The 22438-nt window shown below is 41.9% G+C and overlaps 1 protein-coding gene across 5 annotated transcripts in view; it reads right to left on the bottom strand.

The window, feature by feature from the left end:
* Window positions 1–10622, bottom strand: part of LOC128593294 (cytidine monophosphate-N-acetylneuraminic acid hydroxylase) — a 182699-nt gene extending 172077 nt beyond the window's left edge. For all 5 annotated transcript variants that reach the window (XM_053601183.1, XM_053601184.1, XM_053601189.1 and 2 more), the window contains exon 1: window positions 10440–10622. In XM_053601183.1, coding sequence (XP_053457158.1) covers window positions 10440–10501 — 62 coding nt within the window. In that variant the 5' untranslated portion in view covers window positions 10502–10622. The remainder of the gene's footprint in view (window positions 1–10439) is intronic.
* Between the last annotated feature and the right edge of the window lie 11816 nt (window positions 10623–22438).

The raw sequence follows: 22438 nt of genomic DNA, 5'->3' as shown, positions 1-22438 counted from the left end.
CAGTTTGAGGACCCCTGTAAAACCTTTGAAGGGTAAGACAACAAAGACCTTGAACAGCAGGCTTGGAGGTAATGGTCATATGGGTATCGGCTAAGGTAAGAGAATTTCACTTGTTGGATTAAAATTTGTTTCAATTGAGCACCTGATTTTTAAAGTTATACTGCTCTTTGGAAAAGGTCTGAGTTCAGTATGGCCCTTTCCCACCTAAGGTAACCTCGAGTGGTGGTTAATACTTCCCATGGAAGCATCATAAGCCTTATGGGTCAGTCCATAGCATGTAGTTGGGTGGTGATTAGCACAAAGAGGACATGTTTTCCCCCTATGTCTAGTTTGGCTAAAATAGTTTCCCTTATGCCGAGATTAGTTCTGTTGGTGTAATTCTGTGTTATGCCTATATGCCCTTTTGTTTTACATAGCAGGAAGGAAAGCTCCTCCGTGAGAACAGCTGAAATAACCAACGACAGATTTTTCTCCCTTGCCTACCCAGAAATGCCTTTAATACACTAGAGGGGGTAAATGTAGAGGACGCCAAGAGCCAGACGACCTCTGAGCAAGATGATTTGCAGCTGGGGAGCGGACCTTCAGGTGATTCGTGCGCAGGTGCTAATTGCAGAGAAAGAGCCCAAGCTCATGGTGATCCTTAGGCACGCAGTCATTATCTAATACTCCCCTCACTTGTCTTGTGCTGTGTCAATAAAAGGCTACTACGGAGGTTGCTCAGGCTATCCTGCAAGCAAGGTCATCCCGCCTCCTGCAAGCTTGTACTTCTAATGTGCATCATGCCTGCTTCCTTCCTGCAGCGATCGAGTCCGGGGCCACTAGGGGCTGTGACACAGGTGCCTTCAATAAAAATTACTGAGACTTTATATTACATAATACAAGCTTTTCTTGTATTATGTAATATAAAGCTTAAATATTGAATAAGCTTTTTATGACATTTAAATCATTAAGAAAATGTCAATGAGGACAATACTCTGTATTAGACAAATTGTACTCATTGTACCTGGAAGGTCTTCATGAGCAAATGCCCAGAGATCCTGACCTAAAATTCATTGACAAGAATTTTCATAACTTCAAAGATACCAAGTGGAAAGTAAAGATTACTGTAAGTATTGTTTAGACCCCTTAGAATACAAAGAATACATCCCTTCTATATGTCCATAGGGAAACAGTGGAGAAGCTGATAGAGCAATATAGTGAAGTAAAAAAGCAATACCTCAAAGAATGCATGTTCCCTGAGAATCCAAATACCTACTCTGGCTTAGAATGGGGTCCTAGATGGTGGCTCTAGATTGACGGCTCAATTCAGCCGTCTGAATATTAAAGTGAAAAGGCGACACTGATATTAGATGTCCCAGTGGAAGAGCAATATTTTTAGGATTAAATCCACCTACAGGATCTAACAGGATAAGTAACAAAGATCCTGGACAACTGACAAAATGCCGGGAGCCAGATCCCAGAGCTTTGGCTTGAAAAGTTATTTCCTCAAGAATGGAAAAAGTATCCAATGTACTCAATACTATTATGAAATCAGTATATAAACACACTCATGAATGATAAAACACAAATATAGTTTAGCAAGGGGGGGAAGGGGGAGAAGAGGGGAGAGCGATGGGTGGGAGGAGGGAGGGCATTTGGTAGGATCTCGCCTAATGTGAACAATGCAAGGGTATATTTCAAAATAACTAAATTTTAAATGTCTTACCACAAAAAAAATGATGGCTATGTTAATCAGTTTGGTTTAAGCATTCCATGTTGTATATCAAATCATCACATTTTACCCCATAAATGTATAGTTATGATTTTAAAGATTAATAAAAGTATTTCCTCTCGATACTCCTTTTGTTTTTTTTAAAGACAGAGTCTCACTATGCCTCGGTAGAGTGCCGTGGCATCACAGCTCACAGCAACCTCAAACTCTTGGGCTTAAGTGATTCTCTTGACTCAGCCTCCCAAGTAGCTGGGATTACAGGCACCCACTACAACGCCCGGCTATTTTTGGTTGCAGTTGCCATTGCTGTTTAGCAGGCCTGGGCTGGGTTCGAACCCGCCAGCCTTGGTGTATGTGGCTGACACCCTAACCGCTGTGCTACGGACGCCAAGCCCCTCTCTATTTTCTTTGCTTACATATACCTACTATAAGAAACATACAACTTGGCTGCACCTAGTGTAGAATAATGGGGATTTATCATTTATCACTTCCTATAATTTGTGACATATACATTCATGCTTCAGTTAAATATTTAGCAAATTGTACTTAGCTCTCCTTCTATAATGTGTTTTCACTTACTGTCAATGAATGACACCAAAATAAAATTCATAAGATTCTGAATTAAAGAGCCCCTCTGGATAATGCAAAAAATTACAACCGCAGCTGATAGCAATTCAAATTCTAGTGGATTGGATTCGTTTAAAAATAAGCAGCATATCTGAGTCAAGTGCTAGCCTCTTGAATCAGAATCATCTGGGATGCTTTTTAGAAACACAAATCTCTAAGACCTACTATGCCATACCCACCAAATCTAGGTTTAGGAATCTATCAGCAACTTCCCCAGGTGGTTCTTAAATAAACTATGGGTGGAATTTATATTTTATAACAAATAAATGAGGGCATTCCCACTAAGAGAGGTCATTGAAATCTGAAATTGCTACCCTTCTAAAAGAAATCAGGATAGGGGAGTCTCCATCCAGGATTCTTTCCCAGGGGCTCCATCTACCCACAGTTGGCCTTTGAGGACCAGATAATACCTGCACCCTTTAGCCAAGCCTGGGACCCTCCAAAATAGGTAGAAGAAAGTGGGCTACCCCACCAGTGCCCAAATGGTAACTCCTAAAACCTCTATCCCCCAGATCTTAACCCAGCCCCTCAAGAAAATCCATGGGCAGGGTCCTGGAGAAATGTCCCTCACATCCCACCACTTTCCCCCCAACTCCTAAGGTATGTAACTGGAATGTTTGGGGGGAAAGAACTACTTCAAATCCTGGGGGGCAGGGCTTCCTACAGGATTTGTTCTTTAACATAGATGTAACAGGAACATCTAACAACTCTTAGAAAGTCTTTTCCTATGATTTTGAAAACCACTAGCCTGCACCCCAAATACAGGAAACCTCAAACAAATGTGTATTTAATGTTTTTACATTAAAAGAAATGAATTCCTTAAAAATAATATACCAATGTCAATTTTTTAGCTTTGACAAATATTCCATGGTAATGTAAGACGTAAACAACGGGGGAAATTGGATCAGAGGTATATGGAAACCCTCTGTACTTGCTTTGCAATTTTAAATCTGAAATTAGTCCAAAATAAAAAATTTATCAATGGGCCTGGCAATGGAAAGAAGGCCTGCTCCTGGCATAGGAAGGCAATGGTTCACATCTGTAGTGCTAGCACTCTGGGAGGCTGAGGAGGTTGCATTGCTTGAGCTCAGGAGTTTGAGACCAGCTTGAGTAAGACCAAGATCCTTCTCTACTAAAATTAGAAAAACTAGTCTGGAGTAGTGGCTTGCACAGCTGTGGTCTCAGCTACTTGGGAGGCTGAAGCAAGAGGATCGCTTAAACCCAGGAGTTTGAGGTTGCTGTGAGCTATGAGGCCACGGCACTCCACCGAGGGTGACAAAGTAAGACTCTGTCTCAAAAAGGTGGGATTTTTTTTGTATATGTGCCTTTGTCTAATCATTTGTGCCAGCACACGTGGTCTGCTGCTTCTTGCCCTTGTTCCCCCAGTTCCATCTCCTGGAAAACTATTTCCATTTAGTAAAGACCCTAAGATTGAAACTATGTGGGATTGATTTGCCAATATCTAAAATTTGGCTTGAAATGTATTCCTCTCTGTTTCTATTCTTTCTGTATATACCTCCTATGAAAACCACACAATGTATTGTGGGGAGGAGGAGCTAAGGAAAGAAAGATTTTGAGCTCATCACCTTTACTTGAAATACTTCGTAACAGCACAGTTCAATTTTTTTTGAAAGTGTTTCTTTTGTTTGTTTGTTTTGAGACAGCGTCTCACTCTGTTGCCCCAGTATAGAGTGCCCTGAAGTTAGCCTAGCGCACAGCAACCTCAGACTCCTGCATTCAAACAAACTTCTGCCACAGCCTCCCAAATACCTGGGACTATAGGCACCCACCGCAATTTCTGGCTAATATTTCTATTTTTAGACAGGTGTCTTGCTCTTGCTCAGGCTGATTTGTTAAGCTCGAGCGATCCTCCACCTGGCTTGGCCTTCCAGAGTGCTAGGATTACAGATGCAAGCCAGCACAACTGTCCTGAAAGTGGGTTTTTTAAAATTGTGCTCCACCACGCTTATTTTCAGAGGTAATTATTAAAAGAAAAAAATTTTTTTTTTTTTACTTTATGGTGAGTGTTGAGCCTTTTGAAAACTCCTTGTTAAAAGAATATGAAGGAGGCAGGAGGAAATATTTTCTTTGTGAGGGAAATCTGAATGGAGTGCATTGTGTGAGGCTAATGAAGAACTTAATTTGGGTAAGAATTTAATTGTATTCTCCCGTATTTATTGTGCCAGAAGAGCTGACAAACTGTATTTTACTACTCAGGAAACTGTATTTTACTACTCAGGAAAGAAAAGACCAGACTCAACTTGTTTCTGATGCAAAACTCAGGTGCTCCTAAAAGAACAAGTGGAATGAAATGTCTCGCTTTGTTTTCTTCTCTTTCAAAACTGTTAATCCATTGTTTGGTTGAAAACAGTGAATGTGGCATGTAGCTTCTAGGACACAAAAACAGACAATTTATTTACACAATATACTAAAGTTGTATGAGGCATAGCCTATGCCAGTGAGGTATCCAATCTAGAGCTCTGCCATACTCATATGTTAAACTATAAGCCAGGAGTGATTTTGTTCCCCAATTTGGTAACTTCTAAAGACATTCAGAACTGTGTGGATAGGGATGGAAATGATGCTATTGGCAAAGCACAAGACAACCTCCAACAACAAAGAATTAGCCTACATGAAATGACAACAGTGCCAAGATTAAGAAATCTGGAATATGATGTAATTAATGTAGTGCACTCTGTGAGGTACAAATCAGGCGCTCCAGAAGAGCAAAAAAAGAAAGATCATATCCAGTTGGGGATGATCAGAATGTTAGGTCTGGCAGAGGGTAAGGAAGATGAGGTAAACAGGTGGTGAGGAAGTGGCTAAGGGCTGAAATAGGAAGTGAATTGTAGCTAAGAACCAGATTGCAGCTAGGAACTGTTTCTCAGTGGGGACACACACACTTAGGAGTTTCTAGCGAACTTTAACTGACCTAGAGCTCAATGCCACCTAATTAGAGGTGGAGCGCTGTAAAAATTCTGGGAAAGACACATGCTTAGAAAGGGAAACAGTTATATAACCACTTAGTATGTAACCTGTTATACAGGGTGGCCATAAAGTTCGTGTGCAACTTTAAATTGCACACTATTTTAAATTGCATACAAATTTGAGGGCCACCTTGTATAGCCCAACCTGTCAATTACCCCCAAAGGCAGGAAATGACAACCAATCCTAGTGGGAGAAAGCCAGGCCAAACTAGTGAGCTTATAAAAGGTAGTGTGGGCTCAGACGTGGTCACTCTTGGAGACTGACCTGTTTCTTTCTTTCTGGAACATATTTTCACTTTGTGTAGCTTTTTCCCTTCCATTCTTTCTTTTAGGTGGTAAATTGTATAAGATTTTGTATTTATGATCACTTCATCATCAGCTCCATTAGGTACCACTACTGATTCTTGACACTGGGAACCATGGGACCAGAGAATATCCAGACAAACCAAACCACTGACACCACTCAGAAAAGAGATGCCAAGAACCCCTTTGCTACTGTGAGCAGAGTCTGAGGACCGAAGAACTGCACAGTTCAATAAGGTAGCCTCTACAGGCCGCCCGAGTTAAAAACATCCAACTTACATACGATTTGCACTTAGGAACAGAGGCTATTACAGGTAATAGGTATATGCACCTGTTCTAACTTACATACAAATTCAGCTTAAGAACTATAGAGGATTGAACATCATGCCTGCTATAATAGTCACCAATTTCAGAACTCATCTGAACATGCCCTTATGTATTTTCTAAGGGGCTATCCTACACCTATGGTTAGCCTCACCTCTTGCAGCTCGTATTGTCAATCCATGTCTCACGTGATCATTTATTCCAGTGGTTCTCAACTTGTGGGTCACGACCCCTTTGTAACAATGAAAATACATGCCGCATATCAGATATTTACATTACTATTCATAAATTACAAAATTACCAAATTACAGTTATGAAGTAGCAATGAAAATAATTTTATGATTGGGGTCACCACAACATGAGGAACTGTATTAAAGGGTCGCAGCATTAGGAAGGTTGAGAACCACTGATTTATGCCGTCACAACAGAGAACAAACCTTAAGAACCTATCTCACGTGTAACCTTGGGACTGCTGTAGATACACATGGTTCTTGAGCACTTAAAATGTGGCTACTTGGAATTGACATGAGCTGTAAATATGAAATACCACCAAATATTGAACACCTAGTGTAACAAGGGAATATAAATATTTCATTAGTTATTTTATATTGATTACATGTTCAAATGGTAATACTTTAAATACAATTGGGTTAAGTTATTTTACCTATTTCTTTTTGGGGGGTTTTTTTGGCTACTAGGAAATTTAATATTACAAATGTGGCTCACATTGAACTACATTACGAACTACATTAGATTTCTTTTTTTGTTTTAATCTTTTTTTTCTTTTTTTTTGAGACAGAATCTCCATCGTCCTGGATAGGGTGCGTAATAGATCAAAGCAACCTCAAACTCTTGGGTTCAAGCAATCCTCTGGTCTCAGCCTGTCAAGTAACTGGGACTACAGGTGTCCACCACAATGTCCGGCTAGTTTTTCTATTTTTAGTAGAAATGGAAATCTCACTCTTGCTCATGCTGGTCTTGAACTCCTGAGCTCAAGCAATCCACCCGTCTTGGCCTCCTAGAGTGCTCGGATTATAGGCGTGAGTCACCACACCTGACAAGTTTTAGCATCTATGATGTTTCTTGGCTATGTTAATCATAACTATTTTTTTCTCATTGTATGCACTGAATTTTATTTTTATTTTATTATTATTTTTTATTTTATTTTATTGTTGGAGAGTCATTGAGGGTACAAGTAATCATTACTTTAATGGTTGCAAAATGGCGATTTCCTAAATCTAAAATTCCTTTTATTTATTAATTTGAATTCTACTGTAAAAAAAAACCTTTTTCTGGCTCGGCGCCCGTGGCTCAAGCTGCTAAGGCGCCAGCCACATACAACTGAGCTGGCGGGTTCGAATCCAGCCCAGGCCTGCCAAACAACAATGACGGCTGCAACCAAAAAATAGCCAGGAGTTGTGGCTGGCGTCTGTAATCCCAGCTACTTGGGAGGCGGAGACAGGAGTTTCCGCTTGAGCCCAGGAGTTTGAGGTTGCTGTGAGCTATGATGCTACAGCACTCTACCCAGGGCAACAGCTTGAGGCTCTGTCTCAAAAAAAAAAAAAAAAAAAAAAAACAACCTTTTTCTTCTCCCCATTTTTTTTTTTTTTTTTTTTTTTGAGACAGAGTGATAAGCTGTCTCCCTTAGTAGAGTACTGTGGCATCATAGCCCTCAACCTCAAACTCTTGGACTCAAGCAATTCTCTTGCCTCAGCCTCCCACGTATATTATAGGCGCCTGCCGCATCACCGGCCATTTTTTGGTTGCAGTTGCCATTGTTGTTTAGCAGGCCCAGGATAGGCTCCAACCCGCCTGCCTCGGTGTATGTGGCGGGTGCCCTACTCACTAAGCTACAGGTGCTGAGCCTCTTCTCCCCATTTTTTATACTTATATAATATGGACTTACGTAATCCTACTTTATTCAATGGGTTATAATTTGTTATGACATTATTTGTTTTGAAGCGCACATTGTCTTAGATTTCTCCAGTGAAAGCCCTATTGAAGTTAACTCTTATGTCCTTTTAACTTGGCCCCATCATTCTTAGATCACTTTATTACTTTCAGACACAAGATATTCCAAGATCATCTTATGCTTTCCCTGTCTTGAAAGTATAATCCCAAGCCTTGGGATCAGTCATTTCTCTAGGAAGCCCTGGTTCATTTTAGCAGAGCATGGTATTAAATACCAAGATCTGGGCACAAGGTGTGCTCATGGCTATTGGAGGGTTTCTGCTGCTCCTTAGCCTTCTCGCTGGACAGAGCTGAGGGATATATGTATGTGTCTACACATAGTGCCATGCCTTAGTATCCTGAATCATTGTCTCCTGGACTTCTCACAGACACCAAATCCACAGATACTAAAGCTGTGAATCATCTCGAGATTACCAGTAGTACCTAATACAATATAAATGCTTTGTAAATAGTCATTATACTGTACTGTTTAGGGAATAACAACAAGAAAGAAGTCTGTACATATTTAATACCAATGTGACAGTTCATTTTTTCCGTGGTTGGTTGAATCCATAGATGCAGAGCCCACAACTTCAGGGGGCCAACTGTATATGTGAATTAATATTGACATCTTTATTTACTTCTATATATATATCCAAATATGTGTTGAAAAACATGAGCTCACACTGATGACTCCAGTTCTAATCCAACAGCACAGGTACATTTCTGTTTTCTCTCTTTTCACAATTATAACTCCCTTCTCTGACAGTGAGAAACCAGATTCCCATTATCCTCAGTATTTTCACTTATTGGTTCATTTCTCCTTCCACCTGCAAATGAGCTATTAATTTCCCATTGGTGCTACCACCACAATCCTTCAATCCTCTGTGGGTGTGGGTGACCTCATTCCTTTGGGGCTCAAACACCCTATATTAAACCAGGCCACTGCTCTCCATGTGAGTGGCTCCACCTCCCAAACTGGGTTACTACCATACCACTACCACTAAGCCCACAGGCAGAGGCCCTCCTCATTCCACCTGAGCTACAGGACTTCATCAGGAGATGCTGCCCACCATGCCAAAGGCCTTCCTCACTCTGCCTTTCATCATGAGGTTGAACTGAATTATTCAGGAAGGCAGGCAGGCACACAGCAATTGAAATATATTTGCAACAATTTGAAGCGCAAGTATACCTATTTTACAATCCCATCTGGTCTACTTACAGAAGAGTCAGGTGTGTACATTGTAAGAGTGTGCTTTTAATTTACAAGTAAATGCTTTCAATAGGAGGATGCCTTCATTGAAAAATGCCACTGCTAAGCAGAATATTCATTTTAACTGATACATGGCCTTGTAAAAATACATCTCTGTTTATTGGGGTTGATACAGGATTTCCCCGCCCCCTCAGGGCTGGACAGGGATTCCCCCATTCTCTTGGCCCAGGTGAGCTCAGAAATCAGACCCCTTTCCAGGCACAAACAGGCTGCCTTTTCCAGGCCCCAACCTCTGGGCTCTAGGAGACATTCATTCATTTGTTATTGCACTCATTAACTTTGAAAAAGACGTTTTTCCACCTACCAACTCCTGGCCAAAATGTGATATAGACCCCTAGACAAAGGGCCCATGGGAGAGACTTCCAACTTAGGTCTTCCCCTTTGCCAGAAGCTCTGGTACTTTTTACTCCTCCTGTATTCCTTTCTGTCTAATAAATCCTGTCTTACCACTGATCAGTGGTCCATGGGTTCATTCTTGGAATCCCTGAGACCAAGGACCTACTGAAGAAGAAATTCTGGTAACAGAGTCAACATGATATTTAGTATCCTGGGTAAAGTTTGGGTTTTTTTGCCAAAGAAGCCAATAGTATTATAGAGGAGCAGTTGGGTGGGAAGTGTTTCTCCTTCAGAACGAATTGCTGTAGGAGGTAACACCATATCTAATAGAAAATAATGTGAAAGAGACTCAAAGCACTACTGCAAAGTGAAAAGCATTACTATGGTGGGAAGATATTAGAAAGAAGAATTAGAAATACAAGTGCCAATACATGTAACTGTTTCAAAATAATGTGTATAATAAGTTGTGGAAATGGTGGCCCAGCCTACATATAAATAGACTGAGACAAGAATAAAGATACAGGTGTGTATGTAACATCCTCCAAAATGCCTAGAAACTGTGAATATTTTGAACTTTTGTCTCCTAAAGCCGAGAGATGCGGTGGCGGCGGCGGCAGCGGCAGGTGGAGCGGTGGCCTCCGTAGCATAGAGCTAAGGCCACGGTCGCCGCCATTAGCCAGCAGGAGCGGGGGCGCGAGGGCGGGGAGGGCGCGGCGAGGGGCGCGGGGGCGCAGACCGCGGGGTCCGGGGCGTGCCGAGCCGCGCACGGGGAGGCGGCGCGGGGAGCGGGCGCGGCGGGGCCCGCGAGGTGGCGTCGGCCGGGGAGCTGCCGCTCCGAGCCGGGACTGAGGCGCCGCGCCCGGCGTCGTGAGCTGCCCGAGACGGGGTGCGCGACCCGGACACAGCCAGCGTCCCCGCCCCGACTGACCTGATGTTTCTACAAAGCAGGCATTCGGGCTCCTCAGACCTACCCCACGGACTCAAATTCATCACCTCAGACTCCTGCACCTGAATCAAAGACGAATTTCAGCTGCTGCGGCTCAGTCTCACAGCCTGAAGGTTGAGTGTGGCAAGTTGGCTGGCGAGAAGTCAGAGATGCAGCGTCACTGTGTGATGTACTACGAGGTGTCCTCTGGGATAAACACTGAGATGCGCCAGCAGCCTGAATGGGATTTGTGCCCAGGTCCTGCCCCCCCTCTCCCAAGAGCACCAGCAGCAGGTCTTGGGAGCCATGGAGAGGGCTAAGCAGGTCACTGACCCTGTGCTGAACTCCACCATCCCTCCAAGGTCACCAGCTGTCCCAGCTGAAGGCTCTGGCCTTGGCTCGACCCCCACTGGCTGTGGGGCTGCAGCCGCCTTCGCTGCCAGCAGTCGGCGCCGGCACTGGCCGCCTGTCGCTGTAGGTGCTGGGCTCCCAGGCCCACTTGTCCGAGGAAGACAAGAATGGACCTGAGGGAGACGCCCACCTGGAGAATGATGGCAAGAAGTTGCATTAGCAGGCAGCCCGGCCGGGGAAGGTGAAAGAGGGACAAAGGGGAAACAGAGGCACGGAGAGAAAGGAAGGTGCAGTATAGCTCAGGATTGGCTAAGCTCCAGTAGTGTAATATTTATGGTAGCTGGGGGCTGGGGCTTTGGCCTGCCCTGGTGCTACCTCCTACCTCTGTTCCTGTCCTCCAGGTCCCGGCCTCCCTCCTCCTCCTCCCGTGCAGCTTGAACAGGTGAATAAATACCTGCTTATAACACAGATGAGGCATGCTAAGGCCCGGAAGGGCCAATAGGAGACCAGGTCACAAGGGAACAAAACCTCAAGAAATCCAATACCAGCAGCACTTCCCCTGTTCTGAACATGTGTCACTGACAGTCTGCTCTGCGGGCCCCTTGGGGCACATGCAACAGCTTCTACCCTGGCACTGCGTGCAAACACTATGGTAGCTGTCCCCTGCCTCCTTCCCATCCTTGGCACTCTCAGTCCCCCACACCCCCTGCGTCCCAGGTCTGCTCCTACCTTCACCTCCACTTCCTGCCCTGCTCACCAGCTCTGCTAGTTCCCGACACCCCCATGCCCACCTGATCCTCTCCCCTGGCTCACCAAAGAGAAGCTTGGCTGGGACAAGGCAGGTGTGGGCGAGTGACCCAGGATTTCTCTCTCCCCATTCCAAAATAATGACGAAGGTACTTGGTTTTTAATTTTATTATATTTTTCCTTTTTCTAGTATAGTAGCTTGTCTTTAAAGAAAGAAGATATGAAAAGTGGTTTTATTTGTTTGTTTTTTGGGGTTTTTTTTTTGTGGTTTTTGGCCAGGGCTGGGTTTGAACCCACCACCTCCAGCATATGGGGCCGGCGCCCTACTCCTTGAGCCACAGGCACCACCCAAAAAGTGTTTTTTAAAAATAGATATTTTCCATCAAAGTGACACATAATCACTATTGAAGTATAGAATTGAGCAATATTGAAATAGAGCAGAAAAAGAAACATTGTAATCACATATATACCTACCAACCAGATTTAATTCCTTATTAATATTTTGGTATATTTAATTAGATTGTTTGTTTTCAGAAATGGGATCAAACTATACATACTGTTTATGTTTATGCTGTTTATATCCTGAAATTTTTCTTCCTTTTTTTTTTTTTTTGAGAGACAGAGTCTCACTTTGTCATCTTCAGTAGAGTACTATGGCATCACAGCTCACAGCAACCTCCAGCTCTTGGGCTTAGGCGATTCTCTTGCCTCAGCCTCTCGAGTAGCTGGGACTATAGGCACCCACCACAATTCCTGGCTATTTTTTTGTTGCAGTTTGGCCAAGGCTGGGTTTGAACCCACCACCCTTGGCATATGGGGCCGGTGCCCTACTCACTGAGCCAAAGGCGCCGCCCTATATCCTGAATTTTTTCACAATGACACATGTCACAAACATCATCCCATCACATTGGATATTCATTGACATAATTTTAATGACTATGTATTATTTTGTTGTATAGATAGATGCACCATAATTTATTTAACCAATTTTCTATTGTTGGGTATTAAAGTGGTTTCTAATTTTGTATATTAAAAATGATGTAATATAGCCAGGTGTTGTGGCCGGCACCTATAGTCTCAGCTACTTGGGAGGCTGAGGCAAGAGAATCGCTTAAGCCCAAGAGTTTGAGGTTGCTGTGAGCTATGATGCCACCATCCTCTACTGAGGGCAACATGGTGAGACTCTGTCTCAAAAAATAAAAATGATATTATAAACATCTGTATATAAATTTTGTTTATATTTATGATTACTTCGTCTAAATAAACTTTCAGAAATGGAAATCAAGTTATGGGAACAAATAGTATTTTGTAAAAAACTATTACTATCATAATTTTTATTATATAAAAATCAATAGTATATGCAGAAGAGAGTAATATACTTTCATGAAGCACATGACAGTTCATAAATATAATTAATTTGCTTTGTTAGCATTTGGGTTGAATTAAGATTACTTAACAATCTCCAGGAAAACCAAGAAACAGGCCGGACATGGTGGCTTATGCCTATAATCCTAGCACTTTGGGAGGCTGAGATGGGGGGATTTCTTGAGCTCACGAGTTTGAGACCAGCTTGAGCAAAAGCAAGACCCTCTCTCTACTAAAAATAGAAAAACTAAGGCAAGAGCATCACTTGAGCTCAAGTGGAGGTTGGAGGTTTCTGTGAGTTATGATGCCATAGCACTCTCTACCCAGGGCGACAGCTTGAGACTCTGTCTCAAAAACAACAACAACAACAAAAAAAAAAAAAAACTAAGAAACAAACTGTCCCCCAATAGTATACAAAACAGCATTACTAGTTAGGTGCTGGGTCCAAGTGCCTTAGCTTTTGTAGTAATAAAGAAATCGTTGCCTCATATCATACTGGCAGAGAAAACAGTAAAATATTTATTTTGGAATATCTGCTCCCTAACTGGCAGGATTTTGACTTTACAACCTTTTCAAAATATTTCAGAACCACAAAGTATAATAAGCTTTGACTTAGGAATTAATTGAGCTTTTCTATATCCTTATTGTTGGATCAATTTTTAAAGACCCAACAAAAATGTGCTATGGAGACTACAATTAACTGTTAGTTTTGAATAATTTTTACCTGTGCCATTGCCTAGAAAGCAGACTGCACCAGAAGACCTCAGCAATTCCAACTTTTATATTCAATGAGCTTTAATTTGGAGGACTTATCACCCATTGCTCAATCAAGCCCTTTTCTCTACCACGTATTTTCTTCATGCTTTAAGTTTTCTTTTATATTCAGAGGGCATCTGCCAATCCTGCATTGGTATAATTATGGCAATGTTTTTATATGAACATTAATCTACCAGTGAAGGAAACAAAGGAGCAGCATGCCAAGTTCAGAAATGCTTATGTAGTCATGAGTATGAAACATTCATAGAATGTTTTTAAAAAAATTAAGTCTTGGTTTAAAATCCGATGTAATGTGACTGTACTTGAAGGTCCAAGAAAATTACTCAAATGCTTAAGCCTTAAAGTACAGGGAAAATCAGTGCTCTTGTCTACACAAAGCCTTCTATAAGAAAGATGAAAGAAAAATTATCACAATGTTATGTATTATTTATCCTCTCTGGGTTACCAAACAACAGCTTTTAATTTAACAAATTTTTTGTTTTCTATATGAGTATATTATTCTAACATACTCTGTACATAATTTATATTCACTTCTTTAGTTGCTATAGGTTGCTGTGTGTGTGTATGAGAAAGAGAATCTAGGTCAAACACTATAATGTTCACCTGTTGGATGACTCCCCATTATCCACGCCCTCCTCAACCTTTCCCACCAGTCCTTACTTTCCTTGAAGATCTATTGCTACCCTACTCCCAACTATTCCATTTCCGTGATGGAACAAATGACAAGTGAGCCAAAAAGAACCTTCTATTGCACTGACTTCAGTCCTTATATCAGGCATGGATCTGTGGTGTAAGCCAAGAATGGATGTCAGAATTTCTGCTGGCAGTTCTCAAATACGTGTTTCTTTCTTTCTGCATAGTGTGGGATGTGGCTGTAAAGTTAGAACTGCTATTCTCTCTTTGCCACCATGTAGAATGTTAACTTTAGAATGAATCTAACACACAAAGAAGGGAAAACAGAAAATTAAAAATTTAACCCTGATTGATCCATGTATGAAGAAATAAATTCCCTTTGCTGTGTAAAGTGGTTTAAATTATGCTCTCCATTACTTGCAACTGAAAATATCCTAACTGATGCAGGATCTCAGAAATGAATGATGGCCTTAGGAAGCATGGAAGAAGCCAAAGGGTGTGGCATTCTCCAGGAGCAGTTCTTTTTTTTTTTTTTTTGTAGAGACAGAGTCTCACTTTATGGCCCTCGGTAGAGTGCTGTGGCCTCACACAGCTCACAGCAACCTCCAACTCCTGGGCTTAGGCGATTCTCTTGCCTCAGCCTCCCGAGTAGCTGGGACTACAGGTGCCCGCCACAACGCCGGGCTATTTTTTGGTTGCAGTTTGGCCGGGGCCAGGTTTGAACCCGCCACCCTCGGTATATGGGGCCGGCACCTTACCTACTGAGACACAGGCGCCGCCCAGGAGCAGTTCTTTTTAATAACTTGGTTTAGGAAGAGACTAAAGGAATGTATGAAAAGAGAAGAGCCCAAGTCCATATAGTTTAGTTTCATCCATCCTTACTGATTTTCTTTCTTTTTTTTTTTTTTCTATCTTGCCCTCAATAGAGTGCTGTGGTGCCACAGTTCATAGCAACCTCCAACTCTTGGGCTTAAGCAATTCTTTTGCTTCAGTCACCTATGTAGCTAGGACCACAGGCGTCAGGGACTACACCTATAGCGACTACTACTACTACTGATTTTTTACGTGTTTGTTCTATCCGTTCTTGAGAGGTGTGTTTAAGTCTCCAACAATGATTATGAATTTTTCTATTTCTGCCTTTCGTTCTGTCAGATATTTGCTTCAAACATTCAGAAGGTCTATTATTAGGGACATAAACATTCTGAATTTCTATATTTTTGCCGATACAATGACATATGTATTATTATGAAGTCTCTTGTCTCTAGTAATACTTCCTGTATCAAAGCCTATTTTGTCTACTATTGACAAAATCACTTCAACTTTCTCCAGTTTGGGGGTGGTGCCTGTGGCTCAAAGGAGTAGGGCGCTGGCCCCATATGCCAGAGGTGGCAGGTTCAAGCCCACCCCCCAGCCAAAAACTGCAAAAAAAAAAAAACGGCTCAGCGCGCCTGTGGGTCAAGTGGCTAACGCACCAGACACATATACCTGAGCTGGTGGGTTCAAATCCAGCCCAGGCCAGCCAAACAACAATGATGGCTGCAACCAAAAAATAGCTGGGCGTTGTGGCGGGCGCCTATAGTCCTAGCTACTTGGGAGGTGGAGGCAGGGACTCACTTGAGCCCAGGAGTTGGAGGTTGCTGTGATCTGTGATGCCATGGCACTCTACCCAGGGTGGCAGCTTGAGGCTCTGTCTTAAAAAAAAAAAACAAAAAACAACTTTCTCCAGTTTTTTATGGTACTTATTTTTCTATCCTTTTACTTTTGATCAATTTGTATCTTTATATTTAAACTGCATGTCTTATAGACATCTTATAATTGGTTCTTAATTTTTTATCTAGGTTTCACAATCTCTGCCTTTTGGTTGTTTAGTCCATTTACATTTAATGTTGCAAGGAAAGAGTTAACACAGCATATGCATTTTATTCCCTTCTGGAAGCAATAGTAGTGATTCTTGATCTAATGCTAAGAACTAAAACTACTGTGATGTTTATATAGTTACTAAATAATGTTATTTTTGTTGTTGTTGTTTGTTTGTTTGTTTTTGAGACAGAGTCTCGCTTTGTTGCCCTTGGTAGAATGCTCTGGTGTTAGAGCTCAAAGCAACCTTAAACTCTTGGGCTGAAGCAATTCTCTTGCCTCAGTGTCTGGCGTAGCTAGGACTACATGTGCTCACCATAAAGCCCGGCTATTTTTAGAGACGAGGTCTCACTCTGGCTCAGGCTGATCTCCAACTTGTGAGCTCAGGCAATCTACCTGCCTCAGCCTCCCAGAGTGCTAGGATTACAGGCGTGAGCCCCCATGCCTGGCCCCAATAACTTTGTTATTCTACACACCCAAACCAATGGGTCAAGATGAACCAGGTGGTCAGCAGATTTAAGCAAACATGAAGATTCATGGTGTGTACCTGGTGTCTGGTTCGGGATCTGCTCCATAACTGCTGATATGGCAGCTATGTGTTAACATACCTATCTCTCTTCAAGAACTTTGAATTCTGAGATCCAGATGGGCTTCTGTAGATGGAGAAATCATGCATATGCCTTTGCAATTTGTAACTGGAGAGAAGGCCTTACTAGTATGGTAAAGGGAGGACTTAGAAGCCTATACATGACCTCTCTAGCCTTTGTCTAGGTCAGCGGTTCTCAACCTGTGGGTCGCGACCAATGAAAATATATCCTGCATATCGGATATTTACATTACGATTCATAACAGTAGCAAAATTACAGTTATGAAGTAGCAATGAAAATAATTTTATGTTTGGGGGTCACCACAACATGAGGAACTGTATTAAAGGGTCGCGGCATTAGGAAGGTTGAGAACCACTGGCCTAGGTATATATTTTTCCTATATATAGGAAATATTAAACCATCAGTTTAACTTTATACTGAGTTTCATAAGTCCTCCCATGAATCACCCAACTAGTGAGTGATTAGGGACACAGATGTACTTATTAAGATGGTTTTATTAAGGTCTGCTGTTCTGCTGTTTACCTGTTCTCAGGTATTTTTTGTTTTTCTGTTCCTCTTTTTGTGGCTTGGTTTGTATTAATCAATGAATGATTTTATTTTAGTATTTAATTAGTTTTCTCCCCCTTTTTTTTATGTATTTTTAATTTTAGTTTCAGAGACAGGCTCTTGCTCTGTTACCCAATGGCACAATCACAGCTCCTTGCAGCCTTGAATTCCTGGGCTCAAGTGACTCTCCAGCCTCAGCCTCCCAAGTAGCTGGGACTAGAGACATGTGCCATCATGCCTGGCTAATTTTTTTTTTTTTTTTTTAATAGAGATAGGTTCTCACTACGTTTCCCAGACTGGCCTTGAACTCTTGGCTTAAGCAAGCTTCTCAGTTTGGCCTCCTGAAGTTCTGGATTCTTGGTGTCAGCAACCATGCTCAAACATTTTTCTGAATAGTTTCTGCTCTACTTTTGAGATTTCCTATCTATTCACATCCCTTCATATTTCCTTGCAATTTATAGAATATATTTTCTTTTAATCATTTTAATATTTTAATATTGGCTGCTTTGAAGTCTTTTTATGCTAAATTTCACATCTGGATGCATTTCCACTCAGTTTCTGTTGATTGCCTTTTTGCCTATCCATTGGTCCCACTTTTCCCATTTGGGGGGATATCTAGTGAATTTTGCTTGATAACTGGGCATTGTAGATAATAGGTAGTGGCTTTAGAATCTATTGCATTCTTCCAAAGATTATTAGCTGTTTTTCTGGGATCAGCAAACTTTGTCTTCCCCACTATTATTCACCTGCTAGCATCTTTGCTCTATTTTTATAGCCAGGTGCTATGTTTTTAAAACTCTGGCTCTTTGGGAGTTTCCCTCTTTTCCTGAATAATTTGCTCTGTGTTTTCCTTGCTCAAAGGGATTCTTCCCTAATTTCCAACTTCTTTGACAACTTTGAACTCTTCTATCTCAAACCTGTATGGATTTAGCGTTTTGCTACCTGAGCAGTATATTCTTGGGGAATGCACTCAGCTAAAGAGCAGAAAACTCATAGATCTCACTGTGTAACTCTATTTTTTTCTTTCTTTTCCTTCCTTCCTTCCTTTCTTTCTTTTTTTGAAACAGAGTCTCATGCCGTCACCCTTGATAGAGTGCTGTAGCATCATAGCTCACAGCAACCTCCAACTCTGGCTCAAGTGATACTCTTGTCTCAGTTTTTCTACTTTTTAGTAGAGATGGGGGTCTCGCTTTTTTTGCTGAGGCTGGTTTCGAACTCGTAAGTTCAACCAATCTACCTGCCTCAGCTTCCTAAAGTGCTAGGATTATAGGCATGAGCCACCATGCCTGGCCATAACTCTATGTTTTGAGAATAAAATTGTCTCTTGTCTCTGCCTGCTTTTTCACTATACTCCTTAGGTCTCCCCCAGGCATGCATAGTATAGTGGTAAGATTGATCCAGTAAATTTTTAGTTTTAGATATTGTAGCTTTCTGTTCTAGAATATCCACTTGATTCTTATCAATTCTAATTTTCTTTTACAGTCACCCTTTTATTATTTTTTATCCATTTTCATTCATTTTAACATATTAATCATCATTTTTTTTCAAGCTGTTGCCCTAGGTAGAGTACCATAGCAACCTACAACTCAGGCTCAAGCAGTCCTCTTGCCTCAGTTTTTCTATTTTTTTTTAGTAGAGACAGGGGTCTCACTTTTGCTCAGGGTGGTCTCGAACTTGTGAGCTCAAGCAATCCACCTGCCTCAGCCAGTGTGCGCCACCGTGCCTGGCCTAATCATGATTATTATTATTTTATTTATTTATTTATTCTTTTGAGACAGAGCTTCAAGCTGTCGCCCTGGGTAGAGTGCCATGGCATCACAGCTCACAGCAACCTCCTACTCCTGGGCTCAAGCAATTCTCTTGCCTCAGCCTCCCAAGTAGCTGGGACTACAGGCGCCCGCCACAACACCCAGCCATTTTTTGTTTGTAGTTGTTATTGCTGTTTGGCGGGCCTCGGCTGAATTCGAACCTGCCAGCTCAAGTGTATGTGGCTGGCGCCTTAGCCACTTGAGCCACAGGTGCCAAGCCATCATGATTATTTTAAAAGCATTGTCTTCTAACTCCTATATCCGAATTATTCTTAGGTCATTTCTACTGATTGTTTTTCTCTGATTTTTAAGTCACATTTTCCTGCATTTCTCACATACCTAGTAATTTTGATTGTATTCTGATTGACATGTCTGAAAGAATCATAGAGATTTCAGATAACATCTTCCCCTAGAATGAGTTTCCTTTTTCTGGTGTAGATAGGGTAAGAGGTTGATTACCTCAGTCTAACCATAGATTTAGCTGGATTGAGGCTGCGTTGTAATTTTAGTGAGCTAGGTCTGCTCTGGTTCATCCCTGTTTTTCAGACACGGTCCTCCAAAGCTTTTGATTGAGAGCCTGGCAGTCTTTGTCTCCTTAGTCCAGAAAAGCTACAGTGCATTCTGGCCTGCTCTTTCGAGATTCCTAGCTTACCTATTTAGTCTCATTTCCTTAAAAATTCAAATATGACAAATGTCTTGAGGGGGAGTCCAGCTATGTATTTAAAGCTGATCCCTTCTCTCTCTCAGGAGTTTGTCTCCTAGGCAATGAAGAACTACAGATTTCATTCTGCCTTTTAAAGCCCACCCTTTTAGCTCTTTTTTTACAAGCCCAGAACCCAGTTTATGTTTCATGGTGAAGCCGTCCAGATTTGCAGCTCCTCAAATTTCCAGTCTTTCCTGCCAACTTTGCACAAAGCTTCACTGGTTTCTCTTCTGTCTATCAGAGTCCCACCATATAACTATTAAGTCTGATCCTCCTTCAGTACCTAGATTTGCAAATGCCTTAACAAACAAAACAGTGAATGATTATCATTTTACTATGGTAGCACTCCCCTCTCCTCGGGAACTCCAATTCATTTAGTCTGGATTGCTCTCACAGCTCTCTGGTTTCTGAAAAATGTGATTTTTATAATTTATCCAGTTTGCTTGTTCTTGCACTAGAGCATCCTGCTGCCACGATCTATTTCATCTTATTTAAAAATGCAAAGCCATTTGTGGGTCACATCTGAATAAAACTGGTATTTAGTGCAGTGACACCAGAACTGGTCTTAATATTAAACCCTACTAGCTATCTGACCTTGGAGAATTGACTTAATATCTCTTAGGTTCAATAGTGGCTTCTTCTTTGGGTTCTTATATGGGTCAAGTGAAATAATATTTATATAAAGCATTTTCAAGATGTGAAGTGCTTTAGGCTCAGCTCCCATAAGACAGTGGTTACAGCATTGGCTACATGCACCGAGGCTGGCAGGTTCAAACCCAGCCTGGGCCAGCTAAACAACAATGGTAACTGCAACAAAAAAATAGCTGGGCGGGGCAGGGCCTATGGCTCAGTCGGTAAGGCGCCGGCCCCATATACTGAGGGTGGCGGGTTCAAACCCGGCCCCGGCTGAACTGCAAACCAAAAAATAGCCGGGCGTTGTGGCGGGCGCCTGTGGTCCCAGCTACTCGGGAGACTGAGGCAAGAGAATCGCTTAAGCCCAGGAGTTGGAGGTTGCTGTGAGCTGTGTGATGCCATGGCACTCTACCAAGGGCCATAAAGTGAGACTCTGTCTCTACCAAAAAAAAAAAAAAAAATAGCCGGGCGTTGTGGCAGGCGCCTGTAGTCCCAGCTATTTGGGAGGCTGAGGCAAGAGAATCACTTAAGTCCAAGAGTTTGAGGTTGCTGTGAGCTGTGACGCCACAACACTCTGCTGAAGGTGGCATAGTGAGACTCTGTTTCAAAAAAAAAATCAAACAGATGCAAAGTGCTTTAAATAAAAAGCAACATTTTATTTATTCATTCATTCAAAGACACTTATTCACTTATTGAATATTTATTGTATGCTAGACATTTTGTTAGGAGGTGGGTGAAAGAAATGCATGAATAAGACTGGAAGCCATGGTCTCACAAGAAGCTCATAATTCTAGTGGGAAAGAAGAATATGTAATTAAATAGCAGCATTATATTTGTACAATTGTAGGTGTATACGTAAGGTAAAATGTCAGCATAGAAAAAGGAGTAATTCATTATATTATGATAGGCTAGAGAAATTATGGAATATTTCCCAGAAAAAAGTGAGGCTTTAGCCAAATCTTAGTTGTTTGGTTTTTTTTTGCAGTTTTTGGCTGGGGCTGGGCTTGAACCCACCACCTCCGGCATATGGGGCCAGTGCCCTACTCCTTTAGTCTCACTGTCGCCCTTGGTGGAGTGCAGAGTTATCATAGCTCACTTAACCTCAAACTCTTGGGCTCAAGAGATTCTCTTGCCTCAGCCTCTCAAGCAGCTGGGACTACAGGTGATTGACACAACTCTGGGTATTTTCTGAGGTGGGGTATCACTCTTGCCCAAGCTGGTCTCGAACCTGTGAGCTCAGGCAATCCAACGGCCTTGGCCTTTCATAGTGCTAGGATTACACCCACTGCCTTGGGCTCTAAATCTTAAGTTTTTACAAGTGAAAAGTAACTCATTATTGCAGATGCCACCTGTTGTATACTTGAATCCATTCTCTATCTGTTCCATAGAAGAGAGACATAGTTAGTTGGAGAAATAGCTACACAACTAGAGAATATAAGCTCATCCTCCCTTGCATCTAGGTATGATATAGCTGTATCTAAGTTCTCACTTAGATGAAAATAAGTTAAGTTTGCTATGTGTGGGTCTTGGCCCTAAAATTTTATACACACATATCTTCCACGCTTCTCCTAAGAGCTAGAGTACAGATATTCCTATACTTGGCCATGCAGACAAAGACAGCAATCTAAGTGATAGTTGAGCAAAAAGATGAAAGAACTCCCAGTCTCTGAAAGATCATGTGCAGCAGAGCCATCCTACTAATTTGGACTGCTCACCTCAGAACCGTTACATGAGAAATAAATAACTTCTGTTTTTGTTTGTTTGTTTAGTTTAGTTTTGAAACAGAGTTTTATTTTGTCATCCTAGGTAGAGTGCCTCAGCGTCATAGCTCACAGCAACCTCAGACTCTTGGGCTCAAGCAATTTTCTTGCCCTTGTCTCTTGAGTAGCTGGGACTACAGGTGCCCACCATAATACCTGGGTATTTTTGTTGTGTAGTTGTCATTGTTGTTTGGTAGGCCCAGGCTGGGTTCAA

Source organism: Nycticebus coucang, chromosome 9 (genome assembly GCF_027406575.1).
Source record: "Nycticebus coucang isolate mNycCou1 chromosome 9, mNycCou1.pri, whole genome shotgun sequence".
Taxonomy (NCBI): domain Eukaryota; kingdom Metazoa; phylum Chordata; class Mammalia; order Primates; family Lorisidae; genus Nycticebus; species Nycticebus coucang.
The sequence above is the reverse complement of the archived record's forward strand: the minus strand, read 5'-3'. Positions and strand labels throughout refer to the sequence as shown.